The following is an 18,784-nucleotide window of genomic DNA, read 5'->3' as shown; positions in this document are numbered from 1 at the left end:
GCTCTGTGGAGACTCCGACCACACCTTTAAAGAGTGCAGTTGTAATTACCACCGCCCCACAGCAAGAGACACTTCCCTCTGCCCTCCAGCTGATACCCTCCCAGTCTATTCCAGCACAATACCTGCCCTACGACCTTGGCACAGGCTCAGGAGTGTAGTAGGGCTGAACGGAGGTGCATGCAAAGGGGCAGGAGAGAAGCCCATGAGAAAACTGGGCTCAGGCTGCCCAAAATCAGTCCATACTGAAAGCTGTATGGACGCCCTCTCTTGTCATACAGTTTTCTAACACTCTAGTACCCCACTGAGCACCTGCCCAGAGAGTTAATAGATTGGTCTGTGGAGATAGAGCCACAATGAGCTGACGTGGTCTTTGAACTTGGCAGAGGCGACCCTGGCGGGGTGACCTCAATACAACTTAGAGATGAGCGAAGGGCCTGCGTGACAGCGAAAAGCAAGCTGGACACCCAGGGCTAGGTAGGAGGGAGACAAAAACCTCAGCTGAAAAACCAAAGCTGCAAACACCACCATTGCACAAAAAAGACCCGTGTCACTTTAATTTGCATACAAATGGTACAGTTTAAAGCTTCACAAGGGGGAGAGACCTGCGTCAAACGAAGGATTTTGGTTAATAAAATAGTCTTTTCCCACACTAAGAATATACGCTCTCTAGAATGTACAGGTATGATTCAAAAGAGGGCATGTCTTCCTCTTTGTGTGCTTCGGGAATAATGTCCAAATGCCTGCAGAGGGGTTCAGGGCTGTGGAAACCCACCACAAGTGAGGTTGTTAAAAAAAGAAAAGAAAAGAAGAAAGGGCTGCCATGTGGTTTTCTTAATAGCAGCGAGGCTAAAAGCAAAATCCTGCAGGCAAGGATTTGTGTAATCTGGCACAGTGGGCAGGAAATCTGCTTTATGATCCATTCTTTCCTGCAGGGTCCCAGTGATCACTCAAGGCCCCTCAGTACTGCTGAGTGTGCCCGAAGGTTTCTCTCCTTAGGAAAGGACAGCAGCATGGGGAGTTCTGACAGCAGTGTCTCTAGGGGACTCCTGCCCTCACCGTATCAGCAAGGAGGAGTAAGAGATGCTAGTGCTAGACCCTGTGAGAACAAATCCACCCCACCCCGGTTTACCGACTTAGATCTGTCTGCAGAACGGCTCCAAGTCCTTGTTTAAAAGGAACAATATCAGGCAGTTTAAGATTTAAAAGTTAGGTGTTGTTAAAAAAGTTATGAAATGTAAATACAGACATTTTCTCGGTAAATTTAAAATTTTAAATAAAACATTTTCTGTCTGCATGTAAACAGTCCCCTGCAGCATTTGCAATCCAAACCATTGCAAGCATGTGCTAGTGCATGACAATCAGAAAGCAAAACGGACTAGACAATTTCACTTTTCTGTTTTAGCCTATCCTCATTATCCAAGCAGAGAAATGCAAACAGTCTGAAAGCGTGGAAAGCTACAACTTTCCTGTCCTTTCTCTTTTAGTCATCTCTGGTCGGAACTGTTTGAAGGATGATTTCTCATCAGACAGCATCCCTTTAATGCATGATTTTAGTCACAAAAATGGCCAGAGAAACACGTTGTTTGAAAAGCATAAATGTACCAAGTCAGTTTAGAGGAAAGATGGCTAATGACACAGGACCACACCACAGCTGGAAATGCAGCCTCTTCCCCCTCACCATTTCCTCCTCACTGCCCTGACCCAGAACCGAGGATCAGGATATCATTTTTAAAGGCTGTATTCAGGCAAATGCCAAATGGATTTTTAATCTCCACAAGGCAATGACTCAAACTGCAGCCACTCCGAGGGACTGATCCAAAGCCGAGGAAAGCATCTTACAATGGACTTCAGTGGCCTTTGGACTGGAGCCCACTTGGGGAGCTGATGGGATATCTGGCAGTCTGCATCCTGGGCTAATTCCCAAACGTATGCTCCCTGCTGAACAATTCCTTGCTTCTCTGCTGCACACCTGGAGCTCTGCGTGGCTCTGAGGGCTGCCTCCTCTCAGGCTCAGGCACCACAGCATGAGCGAGTGCTAGGGCAGGGAAGTGTCTTCCCCACCGAAGGGCAATGCGGCTTGCAGGCACTACTGAAAACAGCCAAGGGAGTGACTTACAAAACTAGGTGTGCGGCTTTGCATGCAGCAAGGCTGCGGTCAGAAAAAGTGACCCCTTATTCTACGTGTCAGCCTCCTCTCCGGCCCAGCCAGAGCCACCCATTTCATTGACCAAACCAGCTCTCCCTCCCGTAAGTCCCACAGAGCAGACACAGCAGCGAGCCGCTGCTAGTCTGCCTTGTGTACTGTTAAGCTCAGCTCTGATCGCAAACAGCCTCTCGCCAGACCCATGTCTGGAGCTGGGCTCCCCCAGGGTGAGAGCAGTTGGCTTGGGGGGAATCCATCTATTACTGGTGGTTATTCCAGGCCACACCTATTGGTCTAGTCCCACCAACACCAATAACAATGGGTGCATTAGTGGAGACCAGCCACAGATTCCCTATGACAGTCTCTGCCCACTACGTCCTCCAGCCCAGCTCTCAGCAAATCCAAGCGAGGGAGGATACAGACTCCCCCAACAGCGTTTTTGCAGTCACCCTGACTAGAACCGTGCAGTTTGGGGGAATGGGGAAGTCTCCTCCATCGTGTCAGCCAACCCCACCAGGCACTGTCTGGTCCTATGGCTTCTGCCCCACCAAAAAGAAAGTGGGTTTGTTAAAGCCCTTCCCAGAGGCTTAGCCTCTACTGTCCCCTGAAGGATCAGTCTGAGCCTCACAACTCAGATGCACTGAATACAAAACATTTTCGACTAGAACCAAACTAACCACTGAGTGTTAAAAAGAATTCTGACTGTAACAGGAGGATGGATTCGGAAGAAGAAAACCAACTCTGTTCAGTAAGGACTTGGTGCCCAGAAGCTCTGACTATATTGCTTTCAATTGTGCTCTTCCATGTAAAAATGTATTTGCTTTTCATTCTCCCAAACTCAAGTTTGTGCCACAGAGGCCGGGGTCTGAAGTCACCTGCAACCACTGTTTGTTGTGCATCCATTTCCTCTAGCACCAGTTTTCTGTGAATTTCACCTCCTCCCCCACGACAAGTTATTCAAAGTCCTCGGAGAGTCACAGATCCGTCAAGTGATCGCTGGAATACTAATGAGGGAACTGTTGGTTTATTGAAGCCCTGATATTTCACCACTGGATTAAGCAGTCTATAAAAGTATATTTGAACACATTACAGGATTAGAAGAATTCACTTGGGAAGTCCAGTTTCTCCCTCCTCCTGGAAAGAAACTTTATTTCAAGGGCAGAGCAAAAAGACAGACCAGAGACCGCTGGGTAGCAGTGCAACGCAATGTATTGTAAGAGGGAACAGAGCGCAGCTGTGTCGCCATCTCGCCAGGCTCTCTTCTGGGGTGTAAGGCTGGGAAGGCCACACCCGTCCTTGGTGGGGCTCCGTCACCTTTTAGTAGTGGTACACTTTAATTTGATTGTTTTCATCCAATCCAAGCTGCACCAGGCCAGGGTTGCTGGAAGAGGGCTTCTGTGCGCTTGGAAAGAGAGGACTGGAAGCTGAGTGAAGGAAAAGCATGGCTTACATGTGAAATGAGCACATGTGAATGTAGACATGGGAGGAGAACAAGTAACAAGGAGCAGGAACCAAGCCTCATGCTCACATGCTGTATTCAGACCTCTGCACACAAGTCAAATGAACTTAAAGCAGGATTATGGAACTCAAAGCAGCACCGTGCTCAGGACAGATCGCTCTGTCCCAGGGACCCCGGGATTCGTTGCCCATACCAACGTGAGCTGCAAAGAGCGTAATGCTGTGAGAGAGCAGAGACCTATTGCCCCATTTAACACTGTCCCTTGCTGGGACCAAAACCAGGCAGGCTCCGAGTTCCCCAGCCGCTGCTCAATCCTTTACTGCTCCACAGTCACTGCTGACTTTCAGCTTCTACCGAGAGCAGCACCAGGAGTGCCAACAACAACAAGACCAAGACCAAAGCAAAGGATACACTTTTGAATCCTTCTTGAAATTTTCCAGCCATTTCTTGTTGGCCTCAATCATTCCCTGGACATTAGTCCTGTCTGCCTCAGGGCCTCGCATCTGGGAGCGCTGGAACAGGCGGATTTGCTCACTGTCGTGACAGAGAGAGAAAGGTATGGCAAGAAATGAACCAGCGGATTGGAATGAAACTGACAGACTGCTGTGGAAATAGCCACAGCTTGCTGCAAGAGAAAGCACTCTTCTCGGCTCAGTGTCCTCTCCTCCTCTCACCCACCACACTAGGAAGAAGTTTCAGCAGCCACGTTACTCAGCTGCTGCCAGTCTCCTGGTCTCTTTAGCATCACATAAAGCCTCCTCTGTTGGCAAGCACCCATGCACCCTGTCTCCATTTACCCCATTATCCACTGCTGACAGGCACCACCATGACACTCTTCTTCAGGAAGGAAGGGGGTAGGCAGCTCCCCACTTGTGCTGCCCCTTGAGAAGAATGCAGTTTTGCTGGGTAGCAAAAGCCCAGCAGAAAGAGACTCTAGGCTGAACTTCCATCTTCTTTAACTGGACTAAGACACAAGGGAGCTGAGAGAAGTGGGAAGGGCAGGCTTAGGAAATTAAGCTCCTATCTCTGCAGGGCGTGTTCCCCTTACTCCAGGTGCTGCTTGGCCAGGCCACAGTTCTATGGGCAGAGGAGAAGACTCTGAAAAGGACTGCCGTCAAGGTTTGGAAGAGCAGCTGATCAGCAAAGGTGAAACACGAACTGTGACCCTAGTGTAGTCCAACCAGCAGAGAGCTGCGCTGCTGGTGTGGTCCTTGGCCAGTCTGGAACTGCAGAATACCGAGACTTTTGCAAAGGACTAGACTTGGGGGTTGTATCGCAGCCTTTGTACCCAAGAACCTCACTGCATTTTACACAGCTCTGGGTTAGAGTGAGGAACACAGGAATCACATGAGCAGCCATTCGCAAAATGGCCTCTTAAAATTCAGCAGAGCCAAGCAACTGCAGCTCTATCGGACTAGCTCCAGAAAGGCATTCTGGGAAACGTTCCTGGGTGAGGGCAATCCTGCCTACACAGGAGATCGTTAGGAGAGGTCAGGGAGCCACCAGAGAAGCTGCTCCTTGGACAGGGAGTGCTTTGGGCTCGTGCCTATCACCGAGGTATCAGTGGGTACTGTCCACTCACCAGTGACTCAGCTGCAGCGCTGGAGACAAGAGCCTCTTTTATTAACAGAGGGACATGTTGCCTGGGAAATCAGGTCCATCCCCATCTCCTTCTGAAAGGAAGGATCTTTCGTTTCCACCTGGCCCCCTCCCCTCCAAGATCTCAACAACTCAGCCAAAAAGGCATTGCGTCCCATAGTGCAGCAGTTGCTCCTAACCAGGCCAGCCCTGTAGCATTCATCATGGGTGTGAAATCACACTTGGCATGAGACCCATCATATTCTGGCCTTGAAATAAGAGCCCTACGGGGAGCACTGCTATAGAAGCTGCAAGTGAGTACTTACATGGGAACCTGGCTAATACAATTTTGTTCTGACTACTGTTACATCAAATAGCGTATGTGACCTGCAAACCACACCAAAGAAAAAAGAGCAGCTCTTTGAAACAGGGATGTTCAAAAGACCAGGAGTCTTACCCTGCAGGTATATAACCTAGCTTGTTATCCAGAGGGGCAGGACTTCCACTGAATGATGGGAGTCCACCTGGGAGAGAGAGAAACATTCAATATAAACACAAACACACAATCCAGGAAAGGCTTCCAATCAGGGTCTAACTGGAGCACAGCAGAGCACTCATCTACCTGGTCATTATTTGCATTATAAGCACATTCTCTCTGCATGGGGAAGCACATGCGGAGGCACTTTTGGACACTGCTTATGAAGATCTTTGCAGCAAGATCTCCTGGTGCTTCCCATTTTGTTTGGGAGACGGGGAATAAGAAATGTGCAAATTCCCTCTCCAATTCCTGTTGTTTATTCTAACCTTTCATCATCATGACCTCTAACTTCTGTTGGGATCCCCCTCAAGAATGGGGCATCCTTTATTTCCACTAAAGGGAAAGATTAGATAGGCCTTCATTCTTTAATTGTAATTTCTCTCTTCCAGGTTGTCTCCATGTCCTGAAATGTTTAAAGACTGGCACTTTCATTATTAATACAGTCCACGGCCAAAATGTTCCAACTTTGTGCCTGAAGTTAGACATCTCAATCCATGTCCAGGCACCAGGCAGAATGGCCTCAAAAGGAGCAGAGCCCAGTTGTTCCCATTAACGTTAACGCTATCAAGGTAAAATCCAGAGTCAAGAGATGAATGCATGGGACATTCATGGGAAATCGGGGTCATTTCAATGGCTCAGGGAACATAGGAAATCAGAATTTTTTTTATTTTTTGGGGGGGTGGGGGGGATAATGAGAATTTCAGAAAAACACAGGAGCAATTTCAGAGGACATTGCTGAATTGTGGATAACTGGAGTTTACCTACAAGTATGCAGAGAACAAATTAAAAGCAGAAGGATTCAATTCTGCTCTTAGAGCCATGTGCCTCTCCCATTGACTCCAAAGCCCAAGGGCAGAACTCACAACAGATGCTTTCTAGGGAAGATCATCCTCATCGACAAGGAGGAGATTGGCGTGTAATAAGGAGCCACTCCAGAGAGGATGCAAGTCAGAATGGGTGATGGGCACATGCCACAGAGGATGTCACACAACCCTTCCATAGCACAGAGTGTGCCAGAGATACCGTCTGTGTTAGGTTTAAAATTTCATCTTTCATAAAGATAAGCACCACTCTGCCAAAAGAGCCCCAAGGTTTCCTTGTCCCCCCAAATGCAGAGAAGAGGGTCCACCCCACCTGGGATCTTCAAAGTTCTCCTTCTACCACTTTCTAACGTCATTTACTTGACATACGAGCAGAGGGTCTGCCAGTGCCACAACCACCAAACACAGGGCAAGGGTAGGGAGGCAATCACCACCCACAAAATGAGGCAACTTGACACAAAACCTGTAAGTGAACAGGCCCCATAAAAATGCTTGTCTTAAGGCTCTGTAAGATACTTACACGTGTTTAACTTTAATCACGTTTAAGTCCCAATGAAGCTGATGAGATTTAGGCACATACTTAAGTGCTTTCCTGAATCTGGGCCCAACTGTCTAGGTCAGGGAACTACTGTTTCCTTAGTGCATGCACACAGCACTTCCCAGATACTGATGTCAGCTGCTGGCACACATCAAAGGAGACCACATCCAAAGAGGGCATATGAAACAGAATGACTAGTGAGGACTTTGAGTGAAAACAAACGTGACATTAATCCTGGAGCTGCTGTGGTTTTGCTGGCTAAGGATTAGCAGGAGTAGGGGTTGGGGATTTTGTCTTCTGGTAAAAGGTTTAAACAGGATACAAAGAGAAAAGAAAAACTGGCTCTCCTAAGGAAATTGTAAATTAGGAGCCATGTTCATCATGTCTCAACACCCCCTTAAGTATGTTTCCAAGGAGGCAGCACAATCGAATAGAAAGTTCCTCCTTCTGCTGCTCCCTCCTTTAATGACTGCTATTCTTGTGCTAATGTCAGCCGCTGAAGTGCTCTGGAAACAGTGTAATGAGATCAGCTTTGCACTTCACTTCCCAGAATGAGCTGTGTGAGCTCCTCTGCCACGGGCCCAGCCCAGCGAGCTACAGTGCTCCTTGGACTATCTGCCACTGAAGCTCATTGTCTATTAGAGACACACACAGTCACCTTCACTTCATCTAGGATGTTCACTCTCACCTGTGGAGGTGACCGGCTGCCCCCAGCACAGATTAGCCAGCCACAAGCTCTGAGCTCAGACGCACCACAGGTTCTCTTTAACAAGCTTCCATCACATTGCAGGCAATTCATCAAGCCAGCAGCACTCCCCCTTCAGAGAGGATACAGAGCCAAGAGTGGGGGAGGAAGCAAAGACTACAGTGCTCTATTGCACCTGTGCCTTAACCCTCCATGAGGCTCGTCTGTGCATATCTCCGGTCCCATCACAGTTGCTCGGTCCCACGCTTGGTTCTGGCCTGCCTGAGTCAGGCTGCAGACCCTGGATTACACCCATTATATTAGGAAGGCTGATATAGGGACGGCTCAGGAAAACAGGTCACAGAACTGCCCTGGCAGCTGGACCAAAGTTATGAAACTCGCTCCCACTACAGATAAGAGAGCAGGGACTTCATGGGACTCAGAACTGAAGACAACACTCACATCTTTCCCACAATGAGGTGCACATGTACGCATGCACAAAATCCATCTTAACTACTCCTGCCATTTCCCTTACAGGCTGGGAAGGGAGAATCTTGTTTCTATGTTAAGTACCTGGGGGATGCTCAGATGCTATGGAAATGGGGGAAATAACTAGACAGAGCAGAAAAGAAGTGTTTTGGCCAAGGACACCAAGAGACCTGCTGGCAGTATGGGCTGGGCCATGGCATTCCTGGATGGGACCTTGCTTTATTTTAAAAGAGCTCATTCGTAACACGGACACACGGGACTCTTCATGGAGTCAGTCCATCTACCGTGGAAGGATGAAGGGTGAGTCGAGTAGATCATGCAGTACCAGGGGTGAGCTGAGACAGCCTCAGCTTAGTCAAATGGGGTCCCTCTCCTTACTGAGCAGCCCCACCGGACAGCACACAAGAGACACTTTGCTGCACCCTGCACAGAAGTGACAGCATAAAATCAACGCAACAGACATGATAAGCAAACTCTGCAGGAGGATGAACTGCAGCAGACCCTACCTGGGAAATACTTGCGCCATTTCTCCACCAGCATGTTGTCCACTGACTGCCCGGCCGTGGAAGAGAGGTTGGAGTTTAAACCAGTACTCCATGCCCACTGGCTACCCAGAGGAACCCCTGCAGGAGGCAAGATGGGGCCAGCAGCCTGAACTCTTGCCAAAGAGGTGTACGCGGAAAGAGGAACACCATCGCTGGGCAGAGCAGGTGTCGGCACCTGCAGAGAAGTGAAGAGAGGAGGCTGCTGAGGGTTCAGAGAGCCCAAGGTGCTAAGGACCCCGTTCAGTTCAGTGGTGATGTGCTGCAGAGTGCTGGTCAAGCGCTGGAACTTGTCGAGCTCAGGGAACTGGATGTCTGGCCTCAAGTCAACTAGTCAAAGAAAAAACAAAACCGCAGCTCACCAGAGGGATAAGATTTAAAGTAGACCTTGAGTCTGTCCCCGCAGTCTGCACCCATTCTCCAGCATCCCCCCACCAAGAGCAACTTTTCCTCCCCTGCACCGTCCCCCCACGCTTCACAGACACTGAATGGTGTAAATGGCAGCTATGCGGCAAGGAACATCAGAGAGGGAGGGCTGGCTGCAGAGACAGCAGGGCCGGTTCAGACCTATGTCGATGAAAAGGGGACTCTCTGGTTAGAAGACAGGCCAGGTGTGATGTAGAGGAAAGGAACTAGGGGAAAGGAGATGAAAAGGGACAGGATCCTGGAGGTTTCAAGGACTAAACTGTGATGGGGCAAGGAGGATACAAAGGGACACTATGCTCTGTGATGGCAGAGCTGAAATAAGGCCTGCAGCACAAGACTCAATTTGCGGCATGAGTGCACTTGTGTCTGACCTGCTCACTACCTCCTTGTGCGTGGAGCCAGAGCAGTTCCCCTGCAAGTGGCTAACTCTTCCCAGAGCAGCACAAAGGTGCTCACTGCACTGAAATATACATGAACTCGGAAAGAACGGCACAGCAGAAGCCTCAATAATCAAACTGTACACAAACTGAGCAGAGACAGAATGGATGGATTGCACTCCACAGGCTCGTGCACATCATGAAAGAAGCCTGGTGCCATGGGAAGGTTAGAGGCAGGACCATGGGGATTTTATCGACATGAGAACCCTCATTCTAGAGAGGAAGAAGGTCCTAAAACTTCTTGGATTCATGCAGATAGTTCAATTTTTTTTAAATGTAGCCATCAGCCTTGCCCCATCTCAGGAAAAAGCATAATCCTTGACTTTATTACCTGTTTACCAAGCATTTTGCCATTCACACACACAGCTCTGATTACAGGCAAGCAAAGAACAATCACAACAGGAGCAAGACAAAGGGAATTGCGACAGCCTCTTTTACCAAGGAGACAAGAACAGAAAGAAACTCAGCCAACGAACAATTACTTGACTGACGGACTGCAAGAAGCAGGGCAATATGGCCTGCTCTCGGGGACCTGGCACCTGAGCCTTTGTCACTGAACTTCGGGCTATTCGGAGCAGCGCTTGCTAGGGAGGCCAAAGGTTTCTGGCACTAAACTGAAAGCCATAATTTTTAACCCACATTCAAAATGAGGGTAGAGATTCAAAGGGGAGACGTTGCTCTCAGCTTCACACACACAGCGCTACAGGCAGGGAGTCATTCTTTCATACAAAATATTGTGCCTAGAGTGCTGGCATAGGCAGCACACCTGTACTACATGCTATGGTGTTTCATGGGCACCAGCGAAAACAAGACAAGATACAGACCACGAACACACAGAGAGAGGGGCGTAGAATGTCAAGCACTGGGTACGATGCACAAACGCGGCTCATGGCAAGCACTTCTACAGGAGGCACTGAACCCTACATTTGTGCTGAGGGACATCCGTGCTGCTCAGGCTCTTCGTGTCTTCTGAATCACTAAGATCAAAGGTAACCACCTTCTTACACGCAGCACCCTTCAGTGTGTCTTCATCCGACAGCTAGGCAAAAGGAGGAAATGTTTACAGCAGAAGAAAATAAAAATCTTCTACACGTGTCTGTCCCATGGGAAAGCAAACCGGGAATAAAGCTTCTGTGACTCCAAACGAGATCCCAGAGACCTGCTCTACACAGGCGGCACTGGGTAATCTAGTGTTGGAGTGCTGGGAACCATGTGAAGATAGCAGTACAAATCTGGGCCCCTGCTCTCGGGTCAGGGAAGGAAAGCTGGCAGTGTGGCATAGGAAGACTGCTCAGCCTAGGATGGGGCGTCTTGTGTTGGGATTGAACACTACAATTCCCTGGAGTCAGAAATCATCAGGCTGTGTGCATTGAACAAGGTGAGTAGGCAGGGAGATATGTTCCCGTTAAGACCCTGACTTTCAAAGATGCTATGCACTTGAACCTCCCACTGAGCTGGGCCTATGGAACTCACCCAAGATCACTCTGCAAGTCACGGCAGAGCTGGGACCAGATTCAAGGAGTCCTGGCTCTCATACTCCTGCCTTAGCATCTAGGATGGCTTACTGGCTACCAGTACTCAGTAGCCAATATGTCCTCGGCTTCCTAAGACTCCAATAACCATGTATTTTTCCTGGTTCTTTACCATATAAACCCCATGGTCACACAATTAAATGGTGAGCAGGCCCCATGCAAGCCGAGGGAACGTACAGTATCTGCAATCTCACCATGTAGACAGTTAATAAAACCACTGTTTAGCAAGCACGAAAATGGGAATCTTCTACTTTTTCGTACATCACAGACAGTGCTGATTCACTTCTAGCCTCACGGGCGAATGCCACATGAAAATCATTCATTCTGCTCTGAACAACTGGGCTCTTTCCACTCAAGTTCTTAACTAAAAACAGAAGCCTGCCTGGCAAGCCGCCCGCATCAGAGAAGGCCTCCGTCCTCCAGCCCCTCTTGCGACATAGCTAGTGGATTCATTCCAATTTGGTTTGTAGTTCCTTCCAGACTTGTGACCAGCCTCCTCTCCCACATGCAAACAGAAGCCAGACGGCTCTCCGAGAACACACTCCTAGAAACCCAGGCAGCCACCACCTGCAGCCTCCAACTAACCGTCCCTCACCGGAACTGGAAACCCTATGAAGTCCACATCCGAGCGCGAACGTGGCTCTCTCTGGACACTGCTCTGTGGGCGTGTGGCTGGCTAATGCCAAGTGATTGAGATGCAGGCAGTTACCTCTTCCAGCAGTGAAGACTCCAGTTGGCTCAGCTTTTCTTCCTTCTTCTTCAGTAGCACCTGTCCTTTCCGCATGGCTGACTGCATCTTGTCCAACTGATTTGATTCCTGCCGCGGAGCAGCCACCCACCAGCCAGACAGGAAAATTAAATGAGGGGGTTTCTGGATTTGGATTTTTTAAAAATCATTTAAATCATTCTAACCCAACACAGAAGACAGGGCTTGGGCTGACTCCAGGATCACTAACAGCACAGGAGGGAAGGGTGGGGAAAACACTTATGCTTCTCGACAAATGGAAGTTACAGCTCCCCATCTGCCCTCTCCACAAGGCCAATTGCTTTGGTTCTACGTTTTCAGCCATTATAAAAATCAAGATCACATCCACTTGTCACTGAAAATGCCATGGCAACACATCTATAACAGTTAAGGTGTTAACCCTTCCCCCACAATCCCAACCAAACTACAGCTTGAGTGATTACATCTGGCAATTACATCTGGCACCTGCCTACATTCCAGTCACACAGGATACAGGGTTCTTCTTCACTTCCTGTCCCAAACATGGAGAGTTGCTGAGCACTACTAAGCAGCCTGCGTATTCATACGAGAGGCAGCAGAGCGATCCCACTGTACAGTCTGCCCATTAGCTCCGTCAGCAAATGCTTCAGGATCCATCCACAAAGAAGTGTAAAATAATTACAAAGCCACGTCCCCACAACTGTGGACACTGGAATTCCCCTAAGCTGCTCAGCCCTTCCTTTGCAATTTGCAGATTCTGTGATGTGGCAATGTTACAGAATGTCCCAATTCATGCATTTCCTCCATTTTGGAATCAACTATGTTATGTTTTTATCAAGCTGTTTTCCTAGGCAATAACACCACCACGTTGCATATTCTAGCAGAGGGCTCAAAGGGCTTTACAAAAACATCAATAAATTAATCTCTACAGCCACCCTGAGAGGTAGGGGAGCGTTTTAATCCCGAGATGAGGAAGGGGCTGCACACAGTTTAACAGTAACTGTGGGTGCCCAGCTTGAGACACACGCGGGCTGATTTCGAGGAGGACTCTGCAACTCCAGCTGCAACCAGCTTCAAGTGCAGTTGTGGGTGCTCAATACCTCTGAGAAAGGTCAGGTCCTGCCTGTCTTAAGTTAGGCACTCAAACTCAAACTCTTCAAAACCTGAGCCTCAGAGGCTTGGCCAAAGGCACATAGGGAGTGTGCAGCAGAGACCGGAACACAGTTCATCCTGGAACTCCCACTCCTGGGCCAGAACCGCAATGCCACAGGGGTGCCAACTCACTTCCTCTAGGTTCCTGCGCACATCTTCCAAGAGCTGAGAGCTATCCGGATCTTGCACGACATCCTGTGCCTTCTGCATGTCATGACGCCACTGCTGCTTTGCAGCTTTCAGTACACTGTGCCTTTTCCTCATGGAGCGAGTCTGACGCAGCAGGAACTCCTTGGCATTCTTTATGGAGACTCCTTCGGCAGAAATGTAGTGTCTGACACTGCAGGAGGGAATCGAGGGAGAGAGCTTTTAAACACCATTATCCTAGAAATGTCTCAGTGCTTCTCTCCGACCTCAGGAATTTCCGAGTGATTTTGGAGGCTGGTTTTCTAACTCACTTGACTAAACCGGGCGAGTGTGATTAAAAACCCTCACAGCGAACAGGGTTGCTTCTCCTGCACAATACAAGCCTCTGAAATGCAGTCAACAAGCACACCAGGACCTTTCTGTAGCTGCAACAGCCTTGCATGCCAGCCACAATCAGCAACTCATTGACTCACCCACTAACGGCTGCACTAATCAAGGTGCTATAACTGATCAAGTTGTGAAGCTCTGTGGAAGACGACAGCACTGCACTCTCCCTTGTTCTCTGGGGCTGTGCATTCCATACCGCAAGCCTCCCACAAGACCGTCTCCTCAGACGGCCCGTCATCAATGACACAACCACCTCATTGACGGTTTTTCAAAGTGGCTGGCGCGCTGTTGCTTACTTGTCAAGTCGAAGGTCACTATCCTCATTGCTGTGCGAGGTTAAGGAAGCAGTCTCTTTGGAGGAGTGCTAGAGGGTTCAGACATTTCAAAAAACCAATTAATAAGCAACTAAAGCAGACCCTCCTAAACCCAGGAGAATGGGAGTATCGAGTGTAAATGACAGCAGCATGGAAACTGCCCTCGGAATAGCCCAGTGCAGAAGAGTGTTTCTCTATGGGAACACTTTAAAAAACAGATCTCCTTCCCCGCCCAAGAACTGCTTTCTTCCCCAAGTTCCTTCGTACAAGGGCACCCCACATCTCCCCAGCCAAAGTACAGTGAAGGTAACAAAACCATAGCAATGCATTCCTTTTTTATTTTTAAGGAGAAAACCCCTGCAAACCATGTCAGCACAGAGGAGTACACTGGGGGTTCGGATCTGTTCCTTTCAGGGCAGGGGGAGGAATGGAGCCATAAGGCTCCGGAAAGGGGTGCTTCTATGCAACAGTTTACTGCTTCAGCATTACACAAGTGATACAAGTCCACACCTAAATGAGAAAAACCAAATCCAGTCCCAGGTATCTCACTGCCCTGTTGAGAGTTACTGAACAGACTCAGGGAGTCTTCTGCCTGCTGACACACACTCGGATATGAGAAGCTATCGTTACTGAGTGCTCGATCTGAGCACTGTAAGCAGAAGACATCTTGTAGGCAGATGCCTATTGCAACCACAACCTCGGGGGAGCCAAGGATCAGCAGCACTTGCCTTGGAAACGCCAAGCATGTAGTGGGACAAGCGACCTTTAGGAGATGCTCTCCGATGACATTCCCTGGAGTATATACATGCAAGGATGAACATGCAGACTAATAATACTGCTGTGGCTTCCACCATGCAGGAGCTCAAAGCACTCACTGCAATGACAGGGGAGTGAGCTGCCTGACATGATGGAACAGGTCTTGGGCAGAGACAGAAATCGGATCCCTGGCCCATGGCTGCCTGCCCTGTGCCTCAGTCACTATACTTCGCTTCCACTAATTTAATTTAAAAAAACTGCCCTCCCCAACTGCAACAATACCGACCCCCCTCTGTATTTGAGCCGAAGCAGACAGCAAAGAACCTAGGCTGGATTTTCAAAAGGTTCTAAGGGAGTTATGTGCTCAGTCCCTATCACTTGGGAGCCTTTGAAAGACCGACCGACCGACCGGCAGACACACACACCTCTATGAGGAGCTGAAACGCAAAGGCTTTTACTCACAGCTTGGAGTGTCTCTCTCAGGTCCTCAATGTGGAGCTCAGCTTCCTTTCTGGGAGATGCCATGCTATCTTCCACTACCAGCTCCTTTAGGGTCTCCTGTTTGCTCTTGATTGCAGCCTCTAGTTCACTGCCACAGAAGATCCACAATGAGCAATGGAGGGGCAGGAGGGAAGACATGACACCCACATACAGAACAGACAGGGACACAGCCTGGCTTTTCACAGGAATTGGAACACTTTGTAGGAATCAGATCTCCATATACTCCTCAAACTGGCTCCTGCCCACAATCTCCCAAAGGGAAAATACCAGGGACTTCATGCTATGGCAGATCCAGGCCACTAGGATGAATGCCTAGGTACAGGGCTGGGGGTAGCCAGAACACTGGCTACCCAGATGCCTACTGCAGTGTAAACATGGGGTCCTAGAGGCTGAGAAGTGGAGCTAGTGAGTTTGTGTCTAAAAGTAAGTATCAGGTCTACACTATGGTTTTAATGTAAACCAAGTCCACTGGCTACTTGGGAAAAGAGCGGTTTATGCCAATGTATACCCCTAAAAACTAGAACTGGGAAGTATGACACCCAGAGGCACCTAATCTTCCTTGGACTCTGTCAGTCACCCACGATTCTCACAACATTTTACAAACATTTCCTCATAAGACAGCTGTGAGGAAGACAAGTGATAGATATATGCTTCAGAGGGTGAAACTGAGGCACACAGAGGTGAAGTGACTTAAGCCCAGCTTACACAGCCACTCATTAGCAGCGCTGGGAACAGAAACCAGGAGTTCTAGCCCCCAACACTCTGCTCTAACATTTAGCAACACTGCCCCTCATAAATCTGGCATGAATCTGAAGCACCAACATTAAGGTGGTCAGTGGCATAGGGTGGGGTGGGTGTGTAAATACATGCATCAGGGACAGTCTCTAGGATACCCACCTGATCCGTTTCTGCAGCCTCTGACTTCGGGACTGCAACAGTTCCACCTGGGACTCCAGCTCAGCTTTCTGGTCTTGGAGCTCCTCCAGAGTCCTGCGCAACTGGCGGATAGATTCCACAAGGTCCGCATGCTCCTTCCTAGACTCCTCCAGGCGGAGCTGAGCAGCCAAAGCAGCTTCCTGGAAGTGAAATTAAAATCACTCTCTAATGTCCCCAGCACTGAAATACAAGCATACAACATGCAAGAGACATGAATGCTGCATGCAGTGCTTACAGGACAATGAAAGTTAAGCGTGCACAACACATTCTTCAAACCTCAGTGTGGTTTTGGAGATAGCTAGCCCCAATTCCAGCTAGCCCCTCACACTGCATGGTGCAGTCAGTCAACCTCTAGGCCTCGTCCCCCCCCCACACACGAAGTTCTACAATTAACATAGTGGTTAGAGGTCAGAGCTTTCACAACCCAGTGAGATTACTAAACAAAAGATGCAGTAGGACACTAGCTTCCTGGTTCGTGGCAAGGAGCAGGTGGGCCCAGACGAGCAAACCCTGTTCTCCATAAAGCAGAGCCGTGTGTAGTAACCTCTCCTCCGCACCACGATAAAATGTACTCCCAGCTAATCAGTCTGCCAACAAGACAGCGCTCCTCTCTGAAGCAGAGTTATAAGGGGAATGTTCAGATCCAGGACTTAAGAGTTATTTCTGAGCTTGTGTTTTTAAAGCCACTGTGCTGATCTGCTCTAGTGTGTCACGATACAACGAATGATAGGGCAGCAGCTCCTCCCTGGGCTCGGGCATACATACATTTCTCTCCAGCTCAGTTTGTTTCTCTTCATCCAGAAGCTGCTGCTTTTTCTTTCTCATGGCCTCTTCCTGTACAGAGAAGTGAAGAGCAAACAAGTGAATATTGAAGCATCGTGACAGAAGGCACAGAAGAAAGCTGACTCCATAGCACTCTTGGGCTTAGGGTCAGATCTAGGCATGACACTGCCCCAGCTTTCAAGGCCAGTGTGAAATACTTCCAAATTGTGTCCAGTTTTTCACCAATCTCTCCCCATTCATTTTGGCCCTTTCCAATTTAGGGAAATTCCCTTCCCAAGTGTTTTGAACTTGAAATTAACAGGGCTGCTTGGGTAGTTCCCTCGTTTGTGTGCCTGGCCCCACAGCACCAACTACATTGCATGGCCCGGAGAGTAGAACGGGCTAATCAGCACAAGCCCTTCAGAATGTTCCGATGCTCCATCTTCCGAGGGATGAAGCAGGCAGGGAGCCCAAAGCGTGCTGTCTGCTTGTGGGAAGAGCTTACTGCTATGCTCAGCTACCCTGAAACGCAATAACTCCTCAGAGTGTAGCATCCTCCTGTCATGCAGCCCGCAGCAGCTTCCAGCCTCCAACACAGCTCAGGTCCCTTCCCCTCCCTTTCATAAGCATCCACACTCAACTGCTGTTTATTAAAACAAGAGATAATAGAAGCAGAGGTATCTATAGCCTTTATAGCAATCCAGGGCTTCAGGTGTTTGTCAGCCAGGGATTTTTGCCAGCTCCACGGGCAGGCCTGGAGTTCCACTCCCTTCTCTCGCTCACACACAAGAACACATACTGAAGAGAGCCCATTTTACTTTCCAAACCAGAAATTGCTTGTTAACTTTGCACTGCAGCATACGGAGAAGGTGGGGAATTAACGGGACACTGAGAATGACATACTGCCATGACACAAGGTTTCATGTGGCCCCTTACCTTTCACAAGCACAAGTATTCCCTCAAAGCAAGGGAGAAAGCCCAGGCACTGACTCTTTGATAACGAGGAACCTGTGTATGTGGGGTGGGCTTTCCAGGAGCATTCAGCACAGCCCAGATCTACTCTCCAGTTCTGCCTGTGACTTTAACGGGTGCATGGAGGCCCACTCAACGGTCTCCCCCACGAGGAGTAGAGGGAGATGAAGAGTGCCATTGAGGAAACCGTCTACATGCCCAGTAGGACTCACTCACCTGGTGATTCAGCTGAGCAGATCTGACCTTGGCATCTTTCGCTCGTATTTCAAGTTCTGTTTCCATCTCCTGGAGTTTTCGTTCCTGTACAGAAAGAGAAGGAGCCTGGCACAGCAGCCTGACGCGAGGGGTTTGCTGAGCGGAACTTCACCGCAAAGAAAACTGGACCTGCTGGTCTCCTGAGAGCAGAGCACACGCTCATGGAGCCAGAGACCACGGAGCTGACCGTAGCCATGCTACGAAGAGAAGCCATCGCTCACCTTTGCCTTGTAGTTCTGACGCAAGTCACTGAGCTGCTCATCCAGCTCCTTCTGCAAAGCCTTCAGCTCCCCATCATGGAGCTGTCTCAGGCGCTCCAGCTCATCTTTCAGTACCTCGAGCTTCTTGGCTCTTTGCTGTCTCTCCTCCCCGACACAAAACCAAGAAGGAGCAAGCAAAGTATTAGAGTTCTACAGCAACATCACATACGTGTGCGCTCTCTCCCACACACCCACACCCCGCCCCGGACATCATCTCCCCCACTTTGGGCAGGCAACCCGCCACCAAACAGCTCCGTGGAGCAGACTGTTTGATCAGATAGGACCAGAATCTCTGATAGGCAAAGCAACATTGAGAAGAAGAGGCCAAAGAAAGGAAATCTTTTCATTGCCTGGGGCCTAGGAAGCACATGGTTCTACACACACCGATTAGTGATTCTGTAATCAGAAACTGGAGGCTTACGGATATTTG

At 49.1% G+C, this 18,784-nt stretch overlaps 1 protein-coding gene across 5 annotated transcripts in view; it reads right to left on the bottom strand.

Annotated features, from left to right (window-relative positions):
- Nucleotides 1-425: 425 nt before the first annotated feature.
- CEP164 (centrosomal protein 164) overlaps nucleotides 426-18,784 on the bottom strand; it is a 61,337-nt gene continuing 42,978 nt past the window's right edge. For all 5 annotated transcript variants that reach the window (XM_067566062.1, XM_067566069.1, XM_067566074.1 and 2 more), the window contains 13 exons: nucleotides 18,316-18,459; nucleotides 18,056-18,139; nucleotides 16,871-16,939; nucleotides 16,067-16,245; nucleotides 15,131-15,257; nucleotides 13,895-13,962; nucleotides 13,197-13,404; nucleotides 11,898-12,005; nucleotides 10,581-10,695; nucleotides 8,758-9,123; nucleotides 5,638-5,704; nucleotides 4,014-4,136; nucleotides 426-3,560 (listed from right to left, as the gene is read on the bottom strand). In XM_067566062.1, the coding sequence (XP_067422163.1) occupies nucleotides 3,461-3,560; nucleotides 4,014-4,136; nucleotides 5,638-5,704; nucleotides 8,758-9,123; nucleotides 10,581-10,695; nucleotides 11,898-12,005; nucleotides 13,197-13,404; nucleotides 13,895-13,962; nucleotides 15,131-15,257; nucleotides 16,067-16,245; nucleotides 16,871-16,939; nucleotides 18,056-18,139; nucleotides 18,316-18,459 (1,758 nt within the window). In that variant the 3' untranslated portion in view covers nucleotides 426-3,460. The remainder of the gene's footprint in view (nucleotides 3,561-4,013; nucleotides 4,137-5,637; nucleotides 5,705-8,757; nucleotides 9,124-10,580; nucleotides 10,696-11,897; nucleotides 12,006-13,196; nucleotides 13,405-13,894; nucleotides 13,963-15,130; nucleotides 15,258-16,066; nucleotides 16,246-16,870; nucleotides 16,940-18,055; nucleotides 18,140-18,315; nucleotides 18,460-18,784) is intronic.

The sequence above is a fragment of the Emydura macquarii genome, unplaced genomic scaffold (genome assembly GCF_026122565.2).
Source record: "Emydura macquarii macquarii isolate MOO-44397 ecotype Brisbane River unplaced genomic scaffold, CSIRO-AGI_Emac_v2 contig_312, whole genome shotgun sequence".
Lineage (NCBI taxonomy): Eukaryota > Metazoa > Chordata > Testudines > Chelidae > Emydura > Emydura macquarii.
This window is presented reverse-complemented; position numbering and strand designations above follow the sequence as displayed.